Source organism: Cyanistes caeruleus, chromosome 12 (genome assembly GCF_971803275.1).
Source record: "Cyanistes caeruleus chromosome 12, bCyaCae1.hap1.1, whole genome shotgun sequence".
In the NCBI taxonomy this organism is placed as follows: domain Eukaryota; kingdom Metazoa; phylum Chordata; class Aves; order Passeriformes; family Paridae; genus Cyanistes; species Cyanistes caeruleus.
The window spans coordinates 8,749,632-8,774,013 of record NC_141712.1 but is presented as its reverse complement, the minus strand read 5'-3'; the positions used below and the strand labels follow the sequence as shown (position 1 = coordinate 8,774,013).

Here is a 24,382-nt window from a genome sequence, read left to right as displayed (position 1 = left end):
AATGCTCTAATTGTGTATGAAAAAGAGATGAACTGGACAGATGACATTTTGGCAAAGGAAATCATCAAGAATCTTGACTCAATTTTGTATATTTATTTTGGTCTCATTTTATAATATTCTGTTACATTGGATTGATCTGGCTTTTGCTTGTTATGCAGGAAAAGAGAAGCCCTGAGGTGTCTGAAATAACAAATAGCATAGTTAAGGGTACCAAAGAAAACAGTGTCTGGAAGGGTTGAAAAAAATCCTAATTCATTAGTCAAAACCAGAGTATATAGAGACTAAATTGTATTATATAGTTGATTAATAATTTATGTCACAAACTCTTCTAAAAATGCTGAAGTAGGCCAGGAGGTCCAGAGGCTGTGTTTCAGTAGGGGTGCACATGTCTGTCCAGGCCTGCGTTTGATCCTCCAGGCACTTGGGATCCAAGCTCTCTCCTGAGAGCTGGGAAAGGGAAATTGATAAACTGCAAAAGTCAAGATCTTGGGCCCTAAAATGTCTTTTAAATAAAATAAAACTAAAAATATTTGTTTCTTCAAAAATATTGGCAAGCTTTTCTCTGATATATTTTATGTTTAATCAATATTTTCAACCTTTCATATATCTTTTGGGTTTTGAAATTCTTTGGCTTGTGTCACATCTTGAAAAAAATAACTTGTCAATGTTTTTTCACAACTTCATGTTCTCATTTCCAGTACTCCCTAACAATACTGTGTTAAAAAAGTCTTATTTTCAGATACGATTGTACAGTTGAAAAAGTTGAAAGATTTTCTATTACTTTGCTGGTGGCTGTAATGCATTAAGAGTGTATTTTGAATGGAAGTTCCTGAACTCACTTTTGAAACATTATAGAAAATAATACTTTATTGCATCACATACAGACAGTAGTGATAAATAATTTTTTCTCTGTCCTTTTACTTACATGAGACTGTTTCCCTTCCAACTATTAAGATGACTATACAGAACTTTTGTGCAGTTTTTTCCCCCCCCAAACTAATATTCAGTTACCCTTTCAAAAGCAAAGTAAAATGCTAAACTCAAGTCTAATCTGTTTGATATGGATGAGGATATGAGAGAAGATGTGCTACTTGATATGAGAGAAGTTGAATTGATATGCCGAGTTGAATTTTTCAAAGGTACCCTGTATGCCAGTGAAGCACAAATATGATTTCTAGAATGTGTTTGGAGCTAACACCTCGGTAAGGTGAGAAGCTGGAAGTGGAAGAGTATCAGTCTAGTCCTATTTACTGTTGTTAATTCCCTGGCACATGAGGCACGCCATCTTTTTCAGCTTCTTCAACCCACTTTCCGTGTGCCTGCACCTCAGCAGAGCTTTGTAACCAGTGGATTGGTTGTGTCTTCCCATTCCCACACTATTTTGGTTCTGGGTCCGGGTCCCGAAGGCTTTGTCCCCGAAGCACCGCGCAGCTGTCTCCTGTCCAGGCACCCGTGGGTGTGCTCTGGGACGCTGCCACATGAGGGGGAGCCTAGGGTGTGTTTCACACACCTCACAACACGCTCTTAGTGTCTCAGAAATGGTTTCTGTGCACTTTTTCTTCAGCTTTCCTGTTCAGCTTGTAAACTTTCTTGACTCTTACCTGGTGGGTTGGTGTATATTGCACATTTGTGGGTGAGACTGAAGGAAGCTTTGTATCAAGTGGGCAGGTTTTTTTTGTAGCAATTAGGCATTACTTGCAGGTATTACAGTGTTTATACAAGTCTTCTTGAAAAGGACTAGGATTTCAAGTAGTATGAAAGCATTTGTAAAGATAATTTTCTTTACTCAGATATTGTAGCATTACTTTTTATATGGTCACAGCAGTTTATCTCAGTGTGTTTGTTCTGTTGCCTCCACTGAAACTTGTACCTCCCTGATCTTACCATCATTACATCAGCGTTCCATAATGTCTAAGCTTTTCTGAGCAGTGTGTGCATCATGCGAGCATGTTGACTTGGTTTTCAGCTGCTTTATCCTTTAGCTGTTCTAATTTTTTTTTAATAGTCCAAGTAGATAATCGAATATACCACATTGTTCTAGTTCTGTTGGTCATTTCTTTTCCTTGAGATTATGATTTTGCTTAATTGACTAATATTTATACAAGTGGAGAAAATTCCTTTTGAATAGGACTTTATAGATCCACAGTGAAAATTTCTCGTCCGAGGAATATCCTTGAAGCAGGAGGAAGTGATTTTCATGTCTTAAGAGTTTTGAATGGAAGCTGTAGCTTTTTCAGAGCAGTTATTTGGGGGGAAGCGTGTGAGGCATGGCCGGCTGCTTGTCCGGACCGCGGGGAGGGCGGGAGGGCCCGGATCCCGGTCCCACGGCGGGGCGGGTCCCGATCCCGGTTCCGCGGGAAGGGCGGGGCCGAGGCGGGGCCGTCCCGGGTCGGCAGTGCCGGGGGAAGCTCGGGGAACCATTTTGGGGCGCGGGGCCGGAGCGCGGCCGTACATGGGGGCGGTGGGCCCCGCCCGGGGCGGTGCCGTCCGTGCGCGGCGCGGGGCCCGCCCGGGGTCGCCGGAGCTTTCGGCGCGGTCAGTGCCCGGCCCGTGCCCCGAGCCCGTCTGTGCTGCGCGGACACGCCATGAGCTCCTCCGCGCCCCATGACGGGCAGATCTGCCTCCAGCGGGCCGTATTCCTGGAAGGGCGTCTGGTCTGCGTGCTTGCCGGGGAGTAAAACCTGCAAGGGGAAAGGTAGCGCCGATTAAATTGCCTTATGCGCAGTATTTAAAGCTGGGCTTGTGGGAGCTGTTACGTTGTGTCCCGCGGGAGGTCTCCTTAGCCTGTGCATGTCACCTTTCCCAGAACACTGTCGAGAATGCCTTTAGCAACAGGTCGGTGCGTTCTGATATTACCAAAAACAGCTTTTCTTGATTTAGAACTAGGAAATCTTAAGATGCATTTTCCCTTTTTCACTCTTACTGTTGGATAATTATTTTCGAATACATACAGTCTTTTTGATAATCAAAGTTAAAGGACCTACTCTTGAAAATGACACATTAGTGTTGCTTGGTTTGTTGCTGTTGCTTAGAAACTTGTTCCTACTGTGTGCAAACAAAGATAATGAAATAGCAAATATTGCGTATAGGTGTTTTTACCTGTAATAAGGGGTTTGTAACTAAAAATACCTTCAGACTTTATCACCGGTCCTGTGGTTGTTTTTCCTTGGTTTCTAATTGTATGATTTTCATAGTTTGGTAGGTTAAATGTATTCCACGGTTAAAACTTTTACTTGTGATTAGCTTGTAACTTTTGAGATAGCTATAAAAGATGTATTATTCATCTTTGTGTTAACAGGAGTGATGAAAATGTAGGCTTTGGGCAGGTTTAGGCTTGGTAAATTACAGTTTATAGCCTTATCCTGTGTCTTTCCTGCATGCTAATCTCAGTGGTCTGGTTCAGATTCCTGCTGGTTTCCATTTTCTGCTCCTGTGAGTGTTGAGAAAGGTCCTGCTCACACGGGAGCACTGGTAACACAGTTCTGCAGTGCTTAGAAAGCTCAGGAGGGAAGTGCATCTGTGCACAAGGTCTTGCACAAAGTTTTAGGTGCCTCATTTAACTGTTGCATGGGCTCAGCAAGGTGTAATTAAAGGCAGCAGAGCTCACCCAGCTCGTCAGGCTGCCCAGGGAACTGGTCTGACACAGTGGTTTTCACCGGCGTTATCTGCAGGTTATGGGGGATCCCTGGATCGGGACGTACAGGGTCAGGCAAGAGGAAGCACACACATTCTGAGATGCGTTGTTTGCAATATTTGAAGGGAAGTACTTTCAGAATTTCACATATGAATATTCTTGTTACTTCCAAGCTCTTCCTGAGCAAACAGCATGATCAGCATTGGTTCTCCCGTGTCCAGTGGTTTGTTCTGGAGCACAGAAGTGCAGGGTGCCCCCCACCTGCAGCTGCTGGGACACAGGGCAGCGCAGCTGGCAGAGGCCTTGCTGCTCCAGTCCTCTCACTGGTGCAGCATCACTTCCCCAGGACACATGCTTGATTCGTCACAGACATCCTAAACTTCTCATCGAAGTTGGAATGCCTCACAGTGGGAAGGTACAGCCGAAAGACACAAACATTCTTGTCATACCTCTACAGTATCAGTTATGGCCCAGTACTGAAAACTGCTGCATGGGTGTTTTTCCCAAGGATGGGAATTGGGTATTTGTAGACCACCAAGTCTGAGATGGAGGAAGAGAGTTTGGTGGGTTAAGAAGATGCTGTCAGTGGGCTTGTGAGACTCATACAATCAGTGACTGAGTATCGAATCTTAGACACTCATACTTTTCTAGCTCTGGGGAGAGGTACTTCTGTAGAGGAATTCGGACTTGTCTGTCTCTCGTTACTTCTTGAATGTCAAGGACTAAGTCATTTTGCAAGTTGGAATCTCTTAGTTCCTCTGCTTTGTGCCCTGAACGGTGCATGTCTTGCAAAAGCATGCACAGTATGCTGCTCTGAGCTGTCTGGTCCAAGTATGAGTAAGTTTGTGGGTGAAATGATGCTAAATATGGGAAGCTTGCCTATTGCCTAATATTCCCATGTCAAATAGCAAGGAGATTAAAGATGAGGTTTATTTTGAGAGCTTTATACGTACGTGACAGATCCAGAGCTGGTTGTACTCACAGAGAGGCACTTAGGGTGGCTGAGACTTGTACTGTGTAACAGAAGCCAGTTTTGGATAGCTTTTTATTTAACTGCCCTTTACCTACAAAGGTATGGTTTATTTTTTCAGATAGTGCTAGTAACTTCTTTTCTACAAGAAGGAGGAGAGTTAGGAGTGCAGGAAAACATAACATGTTAACAAATGTTCCACATCTGCGGAATGCTCAAGCAAGCTGTTTGGTCAGACAGCTGTCCCCTTTGTCTGGGAACATGGGAGAGGACAGAACTTCAGTGGGAGCTCCACTGAACATAGAACTTCATCAAGAGGGCCTTTCCAAGGAACTGCAAATGTCTGAGTGTTTACATGGTAAAATGAATTCTCCAAATTAACAAGTGAAGTTTGAATTTCTAGTTTTATTTGGGAAATGAAATAAATAATTGGGTTTTTGGGGTTTTTTTTGTGGTATCCTCACAATTTTTTTAGTTAAGGAAGCAGAAGCAGTGGCTGTGCTTTATAAGCTGTGGGCCTCAGTAGTAGAGTAATGAAAATGAAGAGTCACTGTCCTGTCTTGAGAAAAAAGCAGGGTAGTAATTGTCTGAGCTGTGAGCTGTGTTTTTCCACTTTTTTTAAAAAAAATGACACTGTAAACATGATTACTGAGGAAGTCATTTTCAGGATGTGTTTTTTTAATTAAAAATGCTTCGTTCCTCATACACAGCAGCTTAGAATGGTTCCATACACAAAGTTGATGCACAAGGAATCTGAGTGAAGCATTTCATAAATGCAGTATTAAAAAATAAACCAACTATAACAAACTTCTTATTTTTAGCATGTCTTTACTCCTCTCCCTTGCAGCTTCCAGTAGGTAAATGCCACTTTAGAACAATGAGTAGAACTTCTTCAGTTGTTCAGTCTCCATGTTGTGCCAGTGTCTGAACATGTGTGCACCTGATCTACACGTACCTTATATGCAGTTTGTATTACATGGGGGGGTTGCTTTCATTTGTATTTTATTCTCTCTTGTATTTAATTTCTCTCTCTCAAGAAATGCTGTATGCAGAGGCAGTGAAGTGTGGTGAGATCTGAATTGTCTGTTCTCTGTTCTGTTGCAGAAATGAGCCGTCAGACCGCTACAGCACTACCCACAGGTACCTCCAAGTGCACGCCATCGCAGAGGGTGCCCGCGCTGACGGGCACCACAGCCTCCAACAATGACTTGGCCAGTCTCTTTGAGTGTCCCGTGTGCTTTGACTATGTGCTGCCACCGATCCTGCAGTGTCAGAGTGGCCACCTGGTCTGTAGCAACTGTCGCCCCAAACTTACCTGCTGCCCCACTTGCCGAGGCCCGCTGGGCTCCATCCGTAACCTGGCTATGGAGAAAGTTGCCAATTCTGTACTATTCCCGTGTAAATACGCCTCTTCCGGCTGCGAGATAACTTTGCCACACACAGAAAAAGCAGACCATGAGGAGCTGTGTGAGTTTAGGCCTTACTCCTGTCCCTGTCCCGGTGCTTCATGTAAATGGCAAGGCTCTCTGGATGCTGTAATGCCACACCTGATGCATCAGCATAAGTCAATTACGACGCTGCAGGGAGAAGATATAGTGTTCCTGGCCACAGACATTAATCTTCCTGGTGCTGTTGACTGGGTTATGATGCAGTCTTGTTTTGGCTTTCATTTCATGCTAGTGTTGGAGAAACAGGAAAAATACGATGGTCACCAGCAGTTCTTTGCAATTGTACAGCTGATAGGAACACGCAAGCAAGCAGAAAACTTTGCTTATCGACTCGAGCTAAACGGGCATAGGCGGCGATTGACTTGGGAAGCAACTCCTCGATCCATTCATGAGGGAATTGCAACAGCCATTATGAATAGTGACTGTCTAGTCTTTGACACCAGCATTGCACAGCTCTTTGCAGAAAATGGCAATTTAGGCATCAATGTAACTATATCCATGTGTTGAAATGGCAATCAAACTTCTTCAGGCCAGTGTTTAAAACCATTGCATTTAATTTAGCAGAAATAGGGTAACCATCTTTGACTGTCAGACAAATTATTTGGTAGATGGAGGGTAGACATAAATGAAGGTAAATAAAAGGAAAGGCTGTTAAATTACAGGAAGCAGTTGCATGTAGTAACTAATATATTTAAAATAAGTCAACAGTAAACCACTGAAAATATATATACACCCAAAATGGGCATCTTTTGTATTAAGAATTGATTCTACAGGAAATGTTGTAAAATAATTCTAAAAACTTGTTTGTAGATTGATTGTACTGTTGAAAAGGATACTGTTTCGTGTTTTTGTTTGTGTTTTTTTCCTCCCCCTTTGACTGACAAGCCATGTTGAGCGGTCTAGTCTCTGACCGCTGCTTCCCCTCCTCCTCCCCACCTCCCCTTTGTAAGTCACTACATAGTATTGCTGCTGTTTGTGTATATTTTTTGTGTATTTGCTAATTTTTATTAACTTCTAGTTTTTCATTAAATAAATATGACTTTCTTTTCTGTAATTCAGGTTTTTCTCTTTTTTGTATCTTTTTAAAATTAATTACAGTTGTCATCTTTTGATATGCATAATTGCTATGGTAAAACTTATATTTCTGTATGTTTGGTAAATTTTGTCTCTTTCCAGTAGTCAATTCATTGGTGATACTGTTCTTAATTGAGCTATTTGTGAATGTACTGAACTCGAAAGGAGTGCTTATGTTCAAAGATGTGTCAGGAAAGACAGCTCCTTTAAAAACAGGTCTAGATGTTGTTGTACTTTGAGTTATCTTCTAACAAAAATGAACAATTATTAAGAACTTTCCGAATTAAAAAAAAATAGTAATCCACATTTCAAATTTAGAGATGCTTAGAAAATTGATTGCATCCTTGTATTTGTTGGTTTGCAGTACAAAGAAAGTATTGTATTACGCAATATTTGTAATTATAAAAGCAGACCATTTGTCTAAAAAAAAGGCAGTCAGAGTGAGATGTTTTCAGTCTTTTTATATTTGTCATTAAAAGATTACCTGGCAAATGAAAAAAAACACAGCCAACTTCTGCTTTTTGCTTTAGCTCAAAGTTTGACACGTTGATGCTCTTGCTCAGTTTCTTGTCTTTATGTCTTTTGGTTGTTACTAAAGCAACTGTCTGGAACTGACTTTTGTATCATTTTGCTGACATGATCCACATGACAATGCAGATAAATCTCTTCCAGGTGTGACTGACCAGCCCTAAAGGCTTCGGAAGGATACTGGGCTTTATGCAGACTGCCTGTATGTGCAAACTGAACCACAAATGTAAACGGGATTTGTGTTACAAAACAGACACAGACAAGAGCAGGGGAAAAGCTGTTCCACCTCGAGCGGGAAGATCTGTGTCAAACCGAGTGGTAGTGGATGTGTCAGGGAGCTGGTCTGGTTATTGACTACTTTTGTAACACATTAAAATACAGTTTATTTACTGTGCACTGTCTTAACTTTCTTATCAGAAATTGATCTGTTAAGACAACTCTTGTTCTTACTGTTTTTGATGCATGATGAGGTAAGTAGTTCTACAGGTAAGGAACATAAAATCCATTGGGTTGGATTAATAAAATATTACAGGAATAGTTGGCTTCATGTAGAAAAAGTTTCACTCTGAAAATTTGATACTTAGATTGTTTGAACTGTGCACAGATGTAATTTAAAAGATGTACTGGTACCTTGTGACAGTAGATAAATGCTTCCAAAACTCCTGCAATCTAGCATTTTATTCATTTTGAATATACAGCCAACTGTTTGCAGTTTTCTAAATTCAGTAATTACTCTCACCTAATTAAGCTTGTCTACAATTGCCTCCAGTTTGTCTTTAACAGAAAGTTTGCTAAATACTTGTTTCAGAGGAGCCCAGGTCTCCCTTGTTCCTGGTGCCTCCCTGGCTGGGCTGAGCCATTCCAGCTCTGGTTGTGCCAAGGGAATTGGTGGAGAACCTTTGTGCCCCCTGTGATGCTGCCGAGAGGCCAGGGCTGTGCAGGTCACTGCTGCTGTGGTTGGGAGGGCTCAGCTGGGGCTGTGTCCCCACTGGCACCCCTGAACGCTTGTGCTGAGCTGCAGTGATCTGGTTTAGGCACAGTGGGCTGGAGGTCAGGGCTGTGCTCTGGAAGGGGCCCTCAGGAAAGGCCTTGGCAGTGAGCTTTAGATGCTGCCTGCTGTGCTCAGGCAGGTTGGTTCATGTTTCACAGAGGACAAGAGCTATAGTATAACTACTGTATGCTGACTTACTGTAATGTAAATTAGTACTGCTCCATTTGGTGTTAAATAATTGTATAAAACCTTTAATATCCATCATCAGATGGAATTACGAAATTAGCCTTAGGCCCAGATCCTCAAAAGTATTACAAGCCTAAAGAGTGTGAGGATCTGGTAAGTCAACTACACTGTTATATATGAAAAAAGAAACCATACTAGAAATCTGTACAGTTTACTACCTTATCTTAAATAAATGGTGTATTAAAGCCTGGCATTGTCTTAACATTAGCTATTTATTTTAGAAAGTGCTGTTTTACTTTGCTGTATTGGGAAGGAGTATTCAAATTTGTCTCTACAAGATGAAACACAGTAGATCTTGCATTTATCTGCTAGCACCACCTCCGTGGTTTTTCATTGCCCTTTAAAATAAAAAGGCCTTAAAATGTTTGACAAATGTGGATGTAAATATTTTGATTCTGTTGTGACAGTTCCTGCTAGTTCTTGTTTGCAGCAGTGCTTTAAAATTAAAGCAGGTAAATGGTTTTGTATTGCTGCCTGTCCTGTTGTTTTATCCAGAATCTTTTCCAAACTGCTGTGATGAAAGGAGTTGAGTTGTTCCAGTGGGATAGTTACTATCTGTAGCACTTTATAGTGTGAATAGAGGAAATGAGCTGCCACTGCTTTTACTTTGATAAGCTTCAGCTAATTTGGGGTGTTTTTCTGAGGGACACAAATTTGTTTGGGTCCATCTAAGCATTCCTAAGCAGGTGCTCCACAGGGTATTGACATCCCTTCAGAAGTTGTGCACTGCTCTGGCTCGCTGCTGCACAGATTATTGTGCTCAGTGAAAGCAAAACAAAAGCCACCAAAGTGTGGCTGTAGTGCCTGCTATAATGGGTAATGCTTGTGTTTTGTTTCAAAAAAATCTCAACACAGTAACAGCCTCAGCTCTGGCAGCAGGGACAAGAAAAGCTGGCAGTAAATGCCTGGCATTATCTTCAGAGTGGCATTAAACCCCTCACCTTCAGGTGGAGTCTGTGGAGACTTAGGAATTGGAGTCACGTGTAAAGGATGACAGAAAGTCATCCTTTAATTTTTCTGGGGAGCAGCTCCCTGTTTTGCTATGCTGGAAACTTTTTTTTTTCAGTAGTCATTATTCTCTTTAAAAAATGCAGGTTTGTTTTGTCCATGTGTAAACAGACCATGCTGGAATTCAGAACATGTCAGTGCTTTCACAGTGCAGGATTGCTTCTCCAGCTCTTGGGTAAAGGATTTTTCCTTCCTGGTTTGATAAAAAGCAAAGCAGCAGAACAGAGTTACCAGGCTGGGGTTTTACCCAGGGGGAAGTAGCTTTGCACTTCTTTCCTGCACATTTCTCATGAGGCAGAACATGGGGCTGTTGGCTGTAGAGCTCTTAAAATACTGACACAGAAGCAGGTTTTATTTTTATCATTTTATTAGATTAAGTCTTTTGTCAAAGTTGTAAAATCTTTTGTAAAATAGGTGTTGAAATTTCACTGGATTGATTATTATCAGTGCTGTTGTGTTCCAGGTAAATCAGCTTTGTTAACTATGAAAATGAAAGCAAAGCAAATTCTTACTTTTGATTTTTAGGCAGCTTCTAGAACAGGCTCTTGTCACTGGTACAGTCTGTGTTTCATAAGCACTTTGGGGTTTGTTTCAGAACCAGTGAACAAGAGAAGGATGTAACATCATCCAGGATTTGCTTGTGGGGCTGACTCTGGAATAAACAATGCCAAAGGCCCAGATCACACACTGAAGTGCAGTTGTCAGAGGTTCAAGGGGGGAGGTAAGAGCAAAGCTATCAAAGGACAGGAAGGCTGCTAGACTCCTTGAACCTTACTTTATTCACAGTGAATAATGATTCAGAATTTTCTTGGCATTGTTTAAATTGATTTAATTTCCATAGGTGAACCTCCAAGCATAGGCATCCTGGAACCAAATGGGTGTGTAGTGGGTAGGAATGAAGGACACACACTTGTCCCTCCAAAACATTACTGGGTTTTTTTCATTAAGGCCTCAAGCACACATCACCTGCTGCTGCAGGGACAGCTGTGCAGATGGGAACTGACGTGTTCTCTCCCTTCCTACACAATTCCTACATTTCTGCTTCCTGCTTTTGAAAAAGGATGGCTGCCGTGGCCTTGCTACAAACTAGAACCAAGTGCTGAAAGAACTTCCTAACTTCATTTATTAGGCCATAATGCTTCAGATGCCTTAGGCGTATTATTTTAGATTTCAAAAACCTTATTTTCCCCTGATACTGCTGCTCCTTAGCACATTATTATAGATATTTTGTAATAAGTAAACTTGCACTAAATCAGTTTGCTTTTTGTAACAACCCCACTATGAGCCTCTCCTGCTGCACATTATTCCCTCTTTAAGGATGGCACCATGCTGCTGCCATGTACATACATAGGTGCCAGACAGGCTAAGGAATTCTTCATGCTTAAATGCCTCAGGAAATGCAAACGCCCATGAGGTGCAGTTTCAGGTTGGTAACTGCAGCAGCAACATCTTCCTTTTGCAGAACAGTCCTGTTTGGCTCATAGTTGTACCTGATACCTAAATGTAGCTGAAAGAGATCAAGGACTATGGAATTGCAGAGAGAAGTAACTGCCTAAAGTTTGCTATTCAAGTGCTCGAGCCTGGTCTTGACTGCAAAGCCGCCGTCGAAGGCTGCGTTCAGCACCTCGTCCAGGCACCCGGCCAGCACAAAGGTCAGGTCCTGCCGCACGTGCGCCGCAATCTCCTCCAGGTCTTTCTCATTTCTTTGAGGAATGATAATTCTCTTCAGTCCAGCTCGGTGTGCTGCCAGCACTTTGTCTTTAATTCCCCCAACCTAAGAAGGAGAAGAAATAGACATATAAAAACAATGAACTAATCTAACAATTATTGTAACATCACATCAGGAGTTAAAGTTTGATGAAAGGTTCTGCCTCCCTCAGTCATTTAGGAAAGCATTTAAAAAGGCAGAATTGTAGGTCATCATGTGCTTAATGAGGGAAGTATGTTAATACGCTACACTATTCTTTCTGTAACAGCTAATAGCAATAGAAAAATAAATTTAGGAGTGCAGGTAGAAAAGAATGAATACTGGAAAAGTCATTGTGTTCAGGAATTTCTTCAACAAAAGTGGCCTTCACTCTGTTTTTCTATATCATGTGCTGAAATCCTGCACCTGCATTAGAACAGGAGATTTTTCAGATAAAGGCAGTGTTACATTTAGGAGGAAAAGAGTCTTAAGGAAGCAATGTCCCATGAAAAATAACTTGAACTGTACAAGAAAATATGCACAGCAAAGCAAACCTGTGTTCCAGGAGTCGAGAGGCCTCCAGGCTGAGTTGCTAATAAGTTTTTCTAACAGCTGCAGCTTCTTCCCCCCAACCCCTTTCTATTCCCAAAGACCATCTTAGAGCAGGAACTTGTAACTTTACAGTGCTTTAGAGGAGAGGAAGGGCCTGTATTACAGTACAAAGGGCAAACCCTGACCTGTGATCCTCAGCATGACCCACAGGTCTGGGCAGTGCTGCACACTCAGCAGCAAGGGCAGCCCTTGGCACAGCCCTGGGAATTCAATCACTGATAACAGCAAGATTCCACACTGCCTTGGGGAAGGAGGAAAGTGTGGTTTAATATTTACAGGTACTTTACCTGCACACAGCTCTAGCAGCAGGCACAGTGTGCTCACTGCCTGGCACAGTCAGGACAGGCTGGCTGCAGGGCTGAGCTGGCTCCCACCAGTCACTGCAGGGAGCTCCAGAACCCTGGACAATGGCCTGTCCTGTCACTGTCTGCCCCCAGAGCCACCTAAGCCACCGTCTACCATGGCACCTCTGATTCTGTCTCTGCAGGAAATAAAATCCTGTCCCTGATTTCCAGCTTCATCCTCCTGGCTATCATTTGGTATAAGATGGCAGTTCCCATATGGACTTCAGCACCTGTGCCAGGCTGCACTGACACTTTAAGCTCTGTTCGAACACTCTGCCTTCATACTTTGACAAAGCTTTAGAGAAACTCCATTTAGCTGTGCTACAGACAAGGACCAACATTTAAGAGAAACTTAAAAGTAGATCCATGGATTCAGGAGTAACGTGTGCAGTTACTGTGAGAGCTTTAAGACTTTCAGACACCTGAGGTAGTTCAGTACCAACACTCTTGAGGAAGCATGTTTAGAAACAGTGCAGATTTTAGAGACCTCATGCATTTTAAAGACTTTGAGGTGTCCTTCCCAAGAAGACATTTTAATGTATTTTCCTCAAAAGCCACATCAAGGCTGGCTTTAGCTTGAAAGGCAAAGCAGAGGAGTGGGGCAGTCCTGCAACAGCCTGGCCTCTTCCAACTGCACCAGCAGAGACTGCATTGCTGCTAAGGAACGACCCAGCAAGGCTCTGGATCCACTCTTTTCTAAGTGGCTATAAACAGATTTTAGATCCAAAACAGGGAGAATTAATACAACTTAGCTCTCCTCTCCAGTGATGCTTACTGGAAGAACAAGGCCTCTTAGTGTAATTTCTCCTGTCATGGCTACATCGGAGCACACCAGCCGCCCACTGAAGAGTGAAGCAAGGCAGGTTACTATGGTAACACCAGCAGATGGTCCATCTTTTGTGACAGCTCCAGCTGGGAAGTGCAGATGGATGTCAGTGTTGTCAAGGAGATCAAAACTTCCAGAAGCTTAAGGAAAAAAAAGGAATGGTTTGAATGTTAAAAATCTAAACCCATTTTGTTCCTGGTCTTTATTCTAAAAGCCTACCAAGAACTAAAAGCCTTGGCACTATTTATTAACAGTAGACTGAAAAAAATAACACAATATTGCAGAGGCCCTAGGAAAAACCAACAAAGAAATCCCAATGAGCTTTCCTACACCCAGATTCCTAGAAAAAACTGTAACATGATAAGCAATAAGCTTGGCATTTGCATGCATTGGGAAGTTAAGAATAGGGATTAATGTGGAAACCAAGGAATTTCTACACTGAATTTTTATGTCTCAAACCATCAACTTCAATGTTCAGAGAACACTCCACAGAAATTCACAACTATAATAAAGTGAAACTCTTATTTATGTCCTTTCACTTCTAACGGAGTATGTGGAGTGTAAACCAGAGGTAAACATGCAGACAGGTAATGCTTGCAGCATTTCATACATCAATTCCATTTTAGTTTTTAACCTACCTAAACTTCCACAATAGGGGCAGATACTGGTCAGTTATTTGCCTTATCAGCAGGTGATCAATCTACAAAGCACATTTCCACAAGTTCTGCGAGGTTCAGAAAAACAAACAGCTAAAGTTTTCTTGTCCAAAGCCCTACTGCACCACAGATCCACAGCTGCTATATAAACCCAACATTCTCAGAATACAAAAACTTACACTACAAAAACCTTTTAACAGAACCTTTCAGAGAAAATCTACAGACTTCCACATCTGTCTCCCTCACAGAAATACTGCTGGAAAGCTTGAGTATAAAAATGAGTCAGAGGCAGTGTCTGCCACGACCAAGGAGAAACACCTTGGCACTGAGGCTGCCCCACAACCTTCCAGGCTAGGGCAGGGAGACACAGCTCATGTTCTGCCAGGCCACAACCACCTCGGCCTGGCAGCAACTGGGAAGGAACTACACAAAGGCACTCTGGAGCCGATCACATCTTCAGGGTAGCACTGAACCCCTTCTCTGTTACACAGTGTGCACAGTGAGTAACTCCCAGGTTACTCAGCGGTGTAGCACCACCAGGCTGAGGTGCATTCCTGCTGCCCCACCGTTGGTGAGCTGGTATCTCTTGGCGTTGCTGCGCAGCCAGCTGATGGCCAGGTGAGCCGACTCCTTCATGACATCCCCCAGCTGCCCCGTCAGCGTGAGCTGGCCCTCCCCGTCCATCCGGCTGGCTTCCACAAACATGATCTCCCCTCCCAGGGGCGTCCAGGCCAGGCCTATGGCCACCCCAGGCTGGTTGAGGCGCTCAGACACCTAAAGGGAAACACAGCAAGCAGTTTAGGAAATAGCCATAAAAAAATTTGCAAAAACAATTCGATAGCTTTGAAACAATTGTACCCATCAAAACACAGAAGTTAAGCCGAGTGTCTGATCTCTTAATTTATTATTTAATGCAGCAGTAATTCTGGATATGTGTAAACACTAATTACACAACAGGAGCTGTATGTGGCAGCTTAGCTTAAGGCCGTGGCAAACATCTGGGTGTGTCATTCTTGAAACCTTCCCTGCCCCCAAAAACACCATAAGAATCTCCTCAAAGGACTTCAAGTATTCAACCAATCCTGACTGAATGTTTATGTGACTTAACCCATCTGCTGGAGTGTTTGCCCTGACTGTTACTCCTGTCACAAAGCCAGTTTTGCTCCCCAGTGTTCCCTAAAAGCCTTTTTAAAGGTGGCTGCAACTGCCTGAGCTGTGGCCAGCCAAGCCCCCACTGTTGTTCCCTGCAGACACTGGCACTTTGGAACAGCAGAAACATTCGTGTTCCTAAGCCAGGCAGAGGGGACACCTGACAGAGTCCCCTCTAGTTCCCTTTAGGAATTACAAGCAGCCAAGCAATCAGCAGCTACACTGGCAGCCAAAGCCAAGGAAGCCACAGAGCCACTTCTCCTGGGGCTCTCCCTCACCTGTACACTGGCATCAAAACCCTGCTATTCGCTTTCACTAGCATGATTTAGCTAAGAAAGCTCTTTCTTTCTCTTGCATTTAAGAAAATTGTACAGAACAGTGTGTTTCACTTTTATGGTATCAAAATACCTCACCAAGCATTTTTGCTAACATCAGTTTCTATATCCACTCCCTGTGTGTTATTAATTATGCTGATTTACTCTGATTATTTTAGTAACTGCTTAGCAACTCAGGTTAAAGTCAGTTCATCCTGGTCACACTGAAATCCAACAGCATTGGAACATCACCCTTTGCACTCCAGACAATGCTATTGTGCCAAATCATCATGGTTTCAAACATTACAGGTGTAACGAACAAAATTAACTGTCCACACCCTCTCCCAGCCCAAAGCAGCCAACAGCAAGGTTTGTTGATTTGGGGGTTTTGTTTTAGTTTTTTTAGACTGGACTTTGGATCAAGTGAAAACAGTTTAGAGACTGTTTGAGAGCTCAGGGGCAGAACACAGCAAATGGGACAACAAATCAAAACCCAAATGGTTCTAAAGATTCAGCACAGGCTCCCTCCTCTATCCTCATGCTAGGCAGGTACCTCCTCCTGCTTTCACAAGTCAGTTGGGATCTGTTAACAGAAACTGGCTGTGTAGTAGGTGTTGATTACCTTTGGACCATTGTTCCTCGAATCACCTGGTGCCTCCAAAGCCAAGCAACCACTCCTGCTCTCCTGGAGAGACACTGGAGCACCCTGCTGCAACCTCCTCAGCTGAAAGGCTGAGCCTTTACTGAACCTGCTGACAGGCACACATGGCAAAAGCCCTGGCAGCTTTGAGACTGGCTGCAGAAAAGCCCCTTGGAAATCCCTTAACACAGCCAGAGCCACAGAACCCCCACCAGCAGAGGAAAACACACTGGGCTGCATGAGACACCCACAAAGTGTTACAGGGAGGCCCTTAACACTGAATCGCTCCTGGCACCTCTGAATAATTTCTTCTCACCAAAAGTCAGATGAATTTAAATTAGAATAAATCCTTTCTTACACTTTCTAAGCAACTTCAATTAAAAATGACTGTTTGGATCAGCTGATAGCTGATGATGTCTGTCAGTTGATGATGATGATGATGTCACTGACCTACAAGTCTTGAGGTTTGAAAATTTTTTTGACCAAACCAGTTGTGGTTTAGTTGTACGCTGAGTGCATGAACATACTGTCAGATACATTTTAGCTTCCTGGACACTGCAAAATTTAAGTCTTAATATTCAGCACAGTCATTTTTTTAGAGTATTTTAGGTTATCATCTGCAGTGTTGGAGCTACACCAAGTCAGTGTAATGGACAAGAAGCTGGTAAGTCCCTGATTCACAATGGGACGATGAGAACCTGTTCAGTCCCTTGCTGGTTTTTAGCATGTTTGTTTTGCTTCCATGGTTCTCCCAGCCTAACTGTACCAACTTTTTTCTACTCTTCTGATTCATTCCCTGACAAATCACTGCTGGCAAAGCACATTAACAGTGGCTTCCCTCTGAGAGAGAAGGATTTCCCAGAAATATCACCACAAGACTGATAGTTCTTAGATAAAAATGCCAATCTAAACCTGTGCTTTGGACAGGTTTTGCTTCTGAAAGACACCCTAATGTTTTCCCTAATTAGAACTGTCCATGTCCCATGAAGAGAGCCATTCTTTTATGGCATCTGCACTTTCATTTCCTAGAATAGGTCATTTCACTGACCTACAGAAGCTGTCCCTTCAATTTCACTCAAGTTATGAGGATATACACCAATCCAGATGGGCCTTCCTGTGGTGCCAATAATATTTTGTTACTTGAGCAGGAATAAGGGTTGAAAGAAAATAAAAAAAAAAAAGCAAAAAAATCCCCCAAAACACAAACTAAAATCCAAGCCAAAAATACAAATAGTTTGCTATAAACCCACTGGATATGTTAGAAATAGTATGCTATAAACCCACTGGATATGTTAGAAACCCTTTCCCCCGAAAGCGTGCTGTGCTGAAACATTTCATTTAATCTTCTGCACTTTAAACTGTCAAGATTATTCTTTCAAAGCCTCACTATGTGATTTATTCCAACTTTTATTCTGTGGGGAGACACGTAAGATTTTTTATTTGTGATAAATGAATTAGTCCAGCAAGGAGGAGCTGAATATTCTGTCACAAATTCTGCTGGGAGAGCTGTGCAGACAATAGCCAAGCAATGCCCTGGAAAGGTGAAAGATGAATCCCTGTGTCAGGAATTCCCTGAAGGACAACAGATCAATTAAGTCATGTCATGTTTTCAGTCCATTTGCTCAGCCTCATGCAGGTACTGACACAGTGGCTGCCTCCATCGTGTCTTTGTTTCAGCTGCTGATAAATGGCAAAATGCAGGCCCAGGGTGAAGTTCAGGCCAGCCCCAGAGAGGAGCCCCAGCCTGTGACTACAGAGCAGAACCCACAGCCAGGCTCAGACACCTGCCAGAGCAGGAACTCTTCCTAAGAACCTTGAGGGGACCTGAGAAAATTCTAAGAAATAACACATTAACTGGGAAAATTCCTTGAAAAAGAATGCTATTGTTGTTATCTGAGCAATTTACATGGAAAAATCCAAAGTGTGTAATGAAAAATATTCACTCAATAAATACAGCAAATAGAACATGAAAATAAATCCTGGTCTGTTTGGGGAACTGATCTGTGTGAATTCATCTCTACTTCTATTTATGCACCAAATTTGCCTCCTAAATATGGAAATGTTAAGAAAACCTTTTGATACAGAAGTCACAAGCTTCAATCAGACTTATTTCAGTTTATGCAGATCCATGAAATGCTTATCTGCAAATTTATGGTATCTATTGTGGACCCCACAACAAATAAACAAAAAACCCACAAAAGAAAACCCCCATCTAGCACTCCTGTATTTGTACACTTAAAATTAAGAAACACACTTTAAAAATTTTACTTGCATTACTTAATCCTACAGAAAAAAGACAAAATAGCAGAAACTCCAGAGACAAAATTGACTCCAGACAGAACACCTAAGAAAAGTCTCATATTAGCACTGAATGTTTACCTCTTGGGAACAGAGGCTTCTGAGAGCTGGAAAGAACAAATGTAAGTTGCTGACAATTCAATTGTTTGCCTAAAGAGCAAATTCTTCTAATTTCTGAAAGCAAAAAAATAAATCACCAAAGAACCATGTGAATGCACTCAGCCCAGAGTCACCAGGCACTGGCCTGTTGGTCATTTATCTTCTTTGCCTCCCATTCTCCCACTGTCCCCCTCACCATCCTCTGTCTCAATCAATGGCACTGTCTCCTTTCAGTTTGTTTCCTCATTTCTGTCTCTTCTTTAAGAGTCTCTTCCATGCTAAAATCTTCATATCCAAAAGCCTCAGTTCAGGTCTAAAAACTGATTCATTCCTTAACAATCACTCATTTTCTCCTCCTATCCCAATCACCTTGTCCCCTTTTTGTTCTTCAAATCCCACTGGAAGTCTGGTCCTCTGATTTAGGAGAAGATAATTGTAAGAGGAAACTTCTCACAAAGAAAGAACAACTGCACTGACACTATGAAATGAGAATCCCAAACAAACTCCTTTAACTAAGTTTAAACCACTATGGCATTGCCATAGAACGCAGCAAAATAGATGGGGAAAGCAAAAAATCTGAAATATGCCTAACTGAGGAGCAGAGCTGGAGGTGCCTGACTGATCATAAAACATTTTAATAGCTAAGAGTGACATTAACCTAAAGAATGTCTGAGAACTGGTGCAAACTGAAGTGGATTTAATACCCCAAAATGCTGCCTGGCTTTAAGGAGGTATGAGGGACAGTCCTTAGCACAGCTGCTGCAGAGACAGGATTCCTGGGTTCTACTTTTGGCTTCTTTCCCAAGACCACCAAAACATCCCCCAAACAAAAGGAAAATTGTTTCAAACTGAAAAAACACCACCACATTCTTCAGGACTGCTGCAGGAGCCTTTGCTAATAGAAAAGTCAGGGCATTATGTTATTTACATACCCTGAATTAAAACAAAAACTTCTTTAGGTGAAAACACACTTTGTGGAACATAAAGAAACACAGTGTTGTTATTAACATATTTTGAAGTTGTTAGCATTGTACAGACTCAGTCAATAGCAATAATCATAACAGCCAGAAACAGCATCAAACAGAAACAAATGAAGATGTTACCTCCATGTCATACATGGGGGGCCCCAGGATATCTTTCAGAGCATGGAAATCAATTAAAATCGGCATTTCAGGTGGCAGAGCCAGGTCAGCCGTGTCATTGATGGATTCTGATTTGGCATCTTCTGTGACGTGTTCTTTACAATCTAAGGGAAGAAAATCTAATTTATAACTTGTAATGGTCTCTCCTAGACAGAGGCATTTTTTTAAAATTGTGACAGAAAAATAAAATATGCAAGGAAATGCTCAGTAAGTTCGGGAAAATGTGCTCAAACCATCTCTCACAAAAATCTTGTCAAATTAAAGATAATATGGCATGAAATTTGATTATTAAGCCTAAATATGTTCTAACTGTTCATCAAAGATAAAATTAAGTCTAGAGCACTGACAGAGATGCAACTCATCAGCTTAAGTGCATTTTAAACTAATTCAAATAGCAAAACACATTAGGCTCATTTAAGATTTTGCACTCTTCACCAGATTTGTGCAGAAAGTCAGTATTTCACAGAATCAGAATGCTTTGGGCTGTAAAGGACCTTAAAGCTGATCTTGCTTTAAGGTCTTGCAGGGACACCTTCCACTATCCCAGGTTGCTCCAGGCCCTCTTCCAACCTGGCCTTGGACACTTTCAAGGGATGAGGCAGCCACAGCTTCTCTGGGAACCTGTGCCACCCTCTCAGGGAGGGGTTTATTCCTGCAGGAGGAATCATGTGCACTGTGGTGTACTAGAGGATGTGCAGCTGAACAGGGCAATTCTGACAGCACAGCCATTGCAGCAGACTCTGATGTGACACTTCTCATGTTGATTTCTGTCTCCTATAACTTTTGTGGCTTTGCTCAATCATAGAAGGGCTTGGGTTGGAAGGGACCCTTAAAGATCATCAGCCCAACCCCACACCACACACAGGGACACCTTCCACCTGCTCAGGCTGCTTAACTCACAAAACTGACACCTCCTGTCTGTTTAACAGCCAGCTCAGAACACAACACCTACAGGCCTTGTTCAGTGGAAAAACCTCAAACAATTTCACTGTAACAACCTGTGGCTTTTGTCTTGAAATACTACACACACAGAGGTCTCTGTTCTTTGTTGAAGGAGATATTGCTAAGGTGTCATGCTCAATAACTAGTAGCAGCAAAAAATTCCTCCAAGGTCCAATTACCAGACATTTTCAGAAACACCTACAGGCATGATATACTCTTCAGGGAGGGCTATAAACCCCCATCAGCCTGACACTTTTGGATGCAATATACTCAAGCGTCACCTAGGAGGGGGCACACAATTAGAGCAATAGTTACAGGCTCCTCCCTTCCTTCACTCACAGCATGAGTGGATTTCTCACCTGTACAACGGCTTCCTTAGCAGAATTGCCTTCAAATCTCTTTTCTCTTTCTGTACAAAAGTGAACTGTAATGGGAACCATGTCACTGTCAAAGTCTCAAACCCAGCCTGCAGAGGAGCTGTTTGCACAACTGAGCTCAAGAACTTGCACATCCCTGGCAGGATCTGACACTGCACAGTTACCAAGGGACTGGGAGGAGAGGGACAATGCAAGCAGGGAATCATTTCCCCACAGAATCTGATCCAGGCACAAGAGGCATAGCAGCATTTCTCAAGAGCCCTAAGCAATGTTTTAGTGAAACATCTATCAGAGAAATGAAGAATGCTTGGACAATCCAGCTGTTCCTGAGGCTCTGTGGCACTCTTGGGGCAGTGCCTCCCTGCCCTGGGGCTGCCCTCCTTCACACAGAGTGAAGACTTTTCTTCCCACCCCAAACCCCAGACTAACACACTTCTGAAGTCTGTATTACATAGCAATGTACTGAGCTTCAAGACTCCTGCACCATATTTTGGACCCAAATATGGGTTGTTTACTTTCTCTGAATTCTAATTTTAGCTTGAAAAGGAGCTTTCTGGTTCTTCCCCTGTGCATCAATGCATGCACAGTAACTGAAGATCCAAGAGTTCAAACAAGTTCAGAAAAACACAAATCATTGATCTAATCTATTCACTATGAAGTGAAGATGTGGTCAGTGATGCAAAAGCAATTCTCAGAATGGATGAATGAGGATGACTCCTTTCACAAGATACAAACTATCCTGTTATTAATCCTGATACATAAAGGCCTTTTAACTGATAATTTTGTGACAGTGCAATTCTTACTAATGCCTCAATAGAGTATCAAGAAAAATATTCTACATCATTATTAACATGACAGCAGCAACTCAGCTTTCATTCAGGACTCCAGTGTAACAGTTCTTATCCAACAGCCACTAATCTTTCCATTGTACAACTCACTGCTCCATGGCTAAATCTCATTCCTTTACTGCAAGCACTGCCTTAGTCAGATGTCTCCTGTTGTTCCAGCAAGTCTCTCTGCTTCTGTTAAACTACTATTTTTGTACATAATAAATTCAAAGACATAAATACTGGGAAGTCTAGGAAACTTGACCCTGCATGCTATTCTTGCAATCCAGACTGCAATTTCAACACCATTTGATAATCTGAGGTACGATTTATATTTCAAAACAAAATTGAGTTTAAAACCAGCTGCTTTTGTTCTATACCGAGATTTTACTGCCTAACAAACACAAATCTATTTATTTCACCTAGTTCTGTATACAGCTGAAGAAACAAACTCCTCATAAACAAACCAGGGAATTTGAGGCCACCTGCCCCATTGAAAGAATCAGAAACTCTTTTCTTTGAGTTGATCTGATCTAATGAGTAGATCCCATTTTATAATCTCTAACAATAACATACTCCAGACTTCTTCTAAAAATGTTAACCTAAATTCTGGCACTATTTAATTTTCTACAAAAGCATACAGTGGTGTCCCAAAATGTAATTATAAACTTTTTCTTCAAAGGAAAGAGCCATCTTCATTTATCATCTTTAAACAAGTGCTGACTATGAGGAATCTATAAAGACACAAGTAATTAAGATTTCCACTAACAAAGACAAATGCATGTTCCCTACCTACCCCAGACTAATAGTCATAAACCATAGTACAAGCTAAATGACATTTATCTAAAACAAGACACTTAAATTCAAGTTTCCAGAAACAGAACTTCATGTTAGGACAGTTTAATCATCTTATAGTTAGAGATAAGTTGACAAAATAAGCTAAAAGGTCAAAAAGTGCCCTTAGCAGAGCTCCAAACTGCACTAGAGGAACCACCTGTTGCTCTGCTATTACATGTCTGCTTACACAAAAGCAGCATGGTATTGAGTTGTTTGAACATTTAAAAATTGTAATACTAAAAATAAAAAACAACACATAGACCTGCCCAAGTAACCAAAAATAAGTTCAAAAAAACAACCAACCAAAAAAAGATTATGTTTGTAAAATTTTCCAAGCAGAATCTGCAGCTACTCAAAGATCACAATGCTCTTCAGGAATCTGTCTTTGCAAGTTCCCAAAATAAAACCAAGTCTCACATGTAAATAATGGATTTGTAAGAAAATGGACTCCTAAGAAAACATATTGACAGTAAACTATGGCACAAAAGTTGAAAAAAATGACTGCCACCTTCTAGAGAAGTAATGGAAATGAGAGAATACAAAAATCTAAGACTTCCTCAACATGTAGCAATTTCTCATCTCCTCATAAAACAGATTTATATTAAGCACTAGCAACACAAGTCTTAAACCCAAACATTTCCAGCCATACTTACTGACCAAGATAGAAAAACAGAAACCTAACATTTTTAAGCAGTTTTTACCATAACGCATTCTGATTTGCTGAATTGCTACAAAGAGATATAAAAAAAAAGCACGAGCATGATGGACAAGGTTTCAAGTCTATGGGCAAATAAAGGGAAAAAAACATTCTTTCTTTCTCATCTGACTTAGCAGCAGATGCTTCAGTACACAACAGATAGACTCAAAATTCTTTTAGCCTCTCCAAACTACAAAAAAAACCCCAAAACTGCATTTAGGTAGAAAAAGGATGGGATTGCTTTTGCTGACATCAGTTCACATTCAAAGCTAGCCATAACACAAAACTGCACTCTAAAAGCAACATTCCACTATCAAACTTAAATCTGATGCACCCAACTTTTAGGAAGTGTTTCTTTAGGAAGGGAACAATTTCCTGGGACCTTAATCCTGTTTACACTTACTAATATACTTCAATTTAATGCTACTTTTAGCACATTTCTCCCCACAGCATCAGGAAAGTTTTCCTTCCACATAACACTGACATTCCATCATTTGTGACCTACAATAACAATGTGTACTTGAAGCACTTGAATGTGAGGTGTTCATGCAGGAATATTTAGATAAATTAACATGGAAAAAATAACACTTTAAAAATTAATTTGCATTCAAGCCAAACTTTTCAGAACATTTATGCCTTTTTGACCTCCTACAGAGAAGTCATTCCAAGCAATTGTCAGAAATTTCAGAAAAAGGCCCACACTGCAGCCTTCAGAGCAGAGATGAGCTCAGACCCGAGTACCTGCAGTCACACCACCCTATGACTGATGCTCAGCACATTTCATGCGTCAGTTCACACTGACCACTTTGGTTGCACTTGCATTTAATTTAAACCCAAGTGTTTCATCCACAAGGAGTAGAACAAACTGCTCTGTATTGCTGGGTTATGGAAATATTTAAGTATGTTCAAAACCTTGGTCTCAGCATAAATACAATCCCCATTTCATCACTTTTAGTTATGAAATATTACCTGTCCTAAATCTCCCTTCAGGTCTGAATCAGACAAATTGTTTTTCACTCTGGATTTCAACTGCTGT

General features: G+C 41.7%; 2 protein-coding genes across 12 annotated transcripts in view; one reads left to right on the top strand and one right to left on the bottom strand.

Moving 5' to 3' along the window:
• The window catches only part of SIAH1 (siah E3 ubiquitin protein ligase 1), a 66,922-nt gene extending 57,658 nt beyond the window's left edge, over positions 1–9,264 (top strand). For 8 of the 10 annotated variants that reach the window (XM_086847144.1, XM_086847145.1, XM_086847143.1 and 5 more), the window contains one exon: positions 5,709–9,264. In XM_086847144.1, coding sequence (XP_086703270.1) covers positions 5,711–6,559 — 849 coding nt within the window. In that variant the 5' untranslated portion in view covers positions 5,709–5,710 and the 3' untranslated portion in view covers positions 6,560–9,264. Of the gene's footprint in view, positions 1–2,386; positions 2,696–4,057; positions 4,198–5,708 lie in introns of those variants that run through there. The other 2 variants (XM_023934791.2, XM_086847148.1) reach the window with 2 other exon arrangements.
• A 984-nt stretch (positions 9,265–10,248) lies between these two features.
• Positions 10,249–24,382, bottom strand: part of LONP2 (lon peptidase 2, peroxisomal) — a 37,881-nt gene continuing 23,747 nt past the window's right edge. Inside the window, exons 12-15 of one of the 2 annotated variants that reach the window (XR_015275234.1) lie at positions 19,628–19,770; positions 14,007–14,798; positions 13,318–13,508; positions 10,249–11,673 (exon numbers count right to left, since the gene is read on the bottom strand). Coding sequence is in view for 1 of the 2 variants with exons in the window: in XM_086847141.1 (XP_086703267.1) it covers positions 11,452–11,673; positions 13,318–13,508; positions 14,591–14,798; positions 19,628–19,770 (764 nt within the window). In the remaining variant the exon portion in view is untranslated. The remainder of the gene's footprint in view (positions 11,674–13,317; positions 13,509–14,006; positions 14,799–19,627; positions 19,771–24,382) is intronic. The other variant, XM_086847141.1, reaches the window with a different exon arrangement.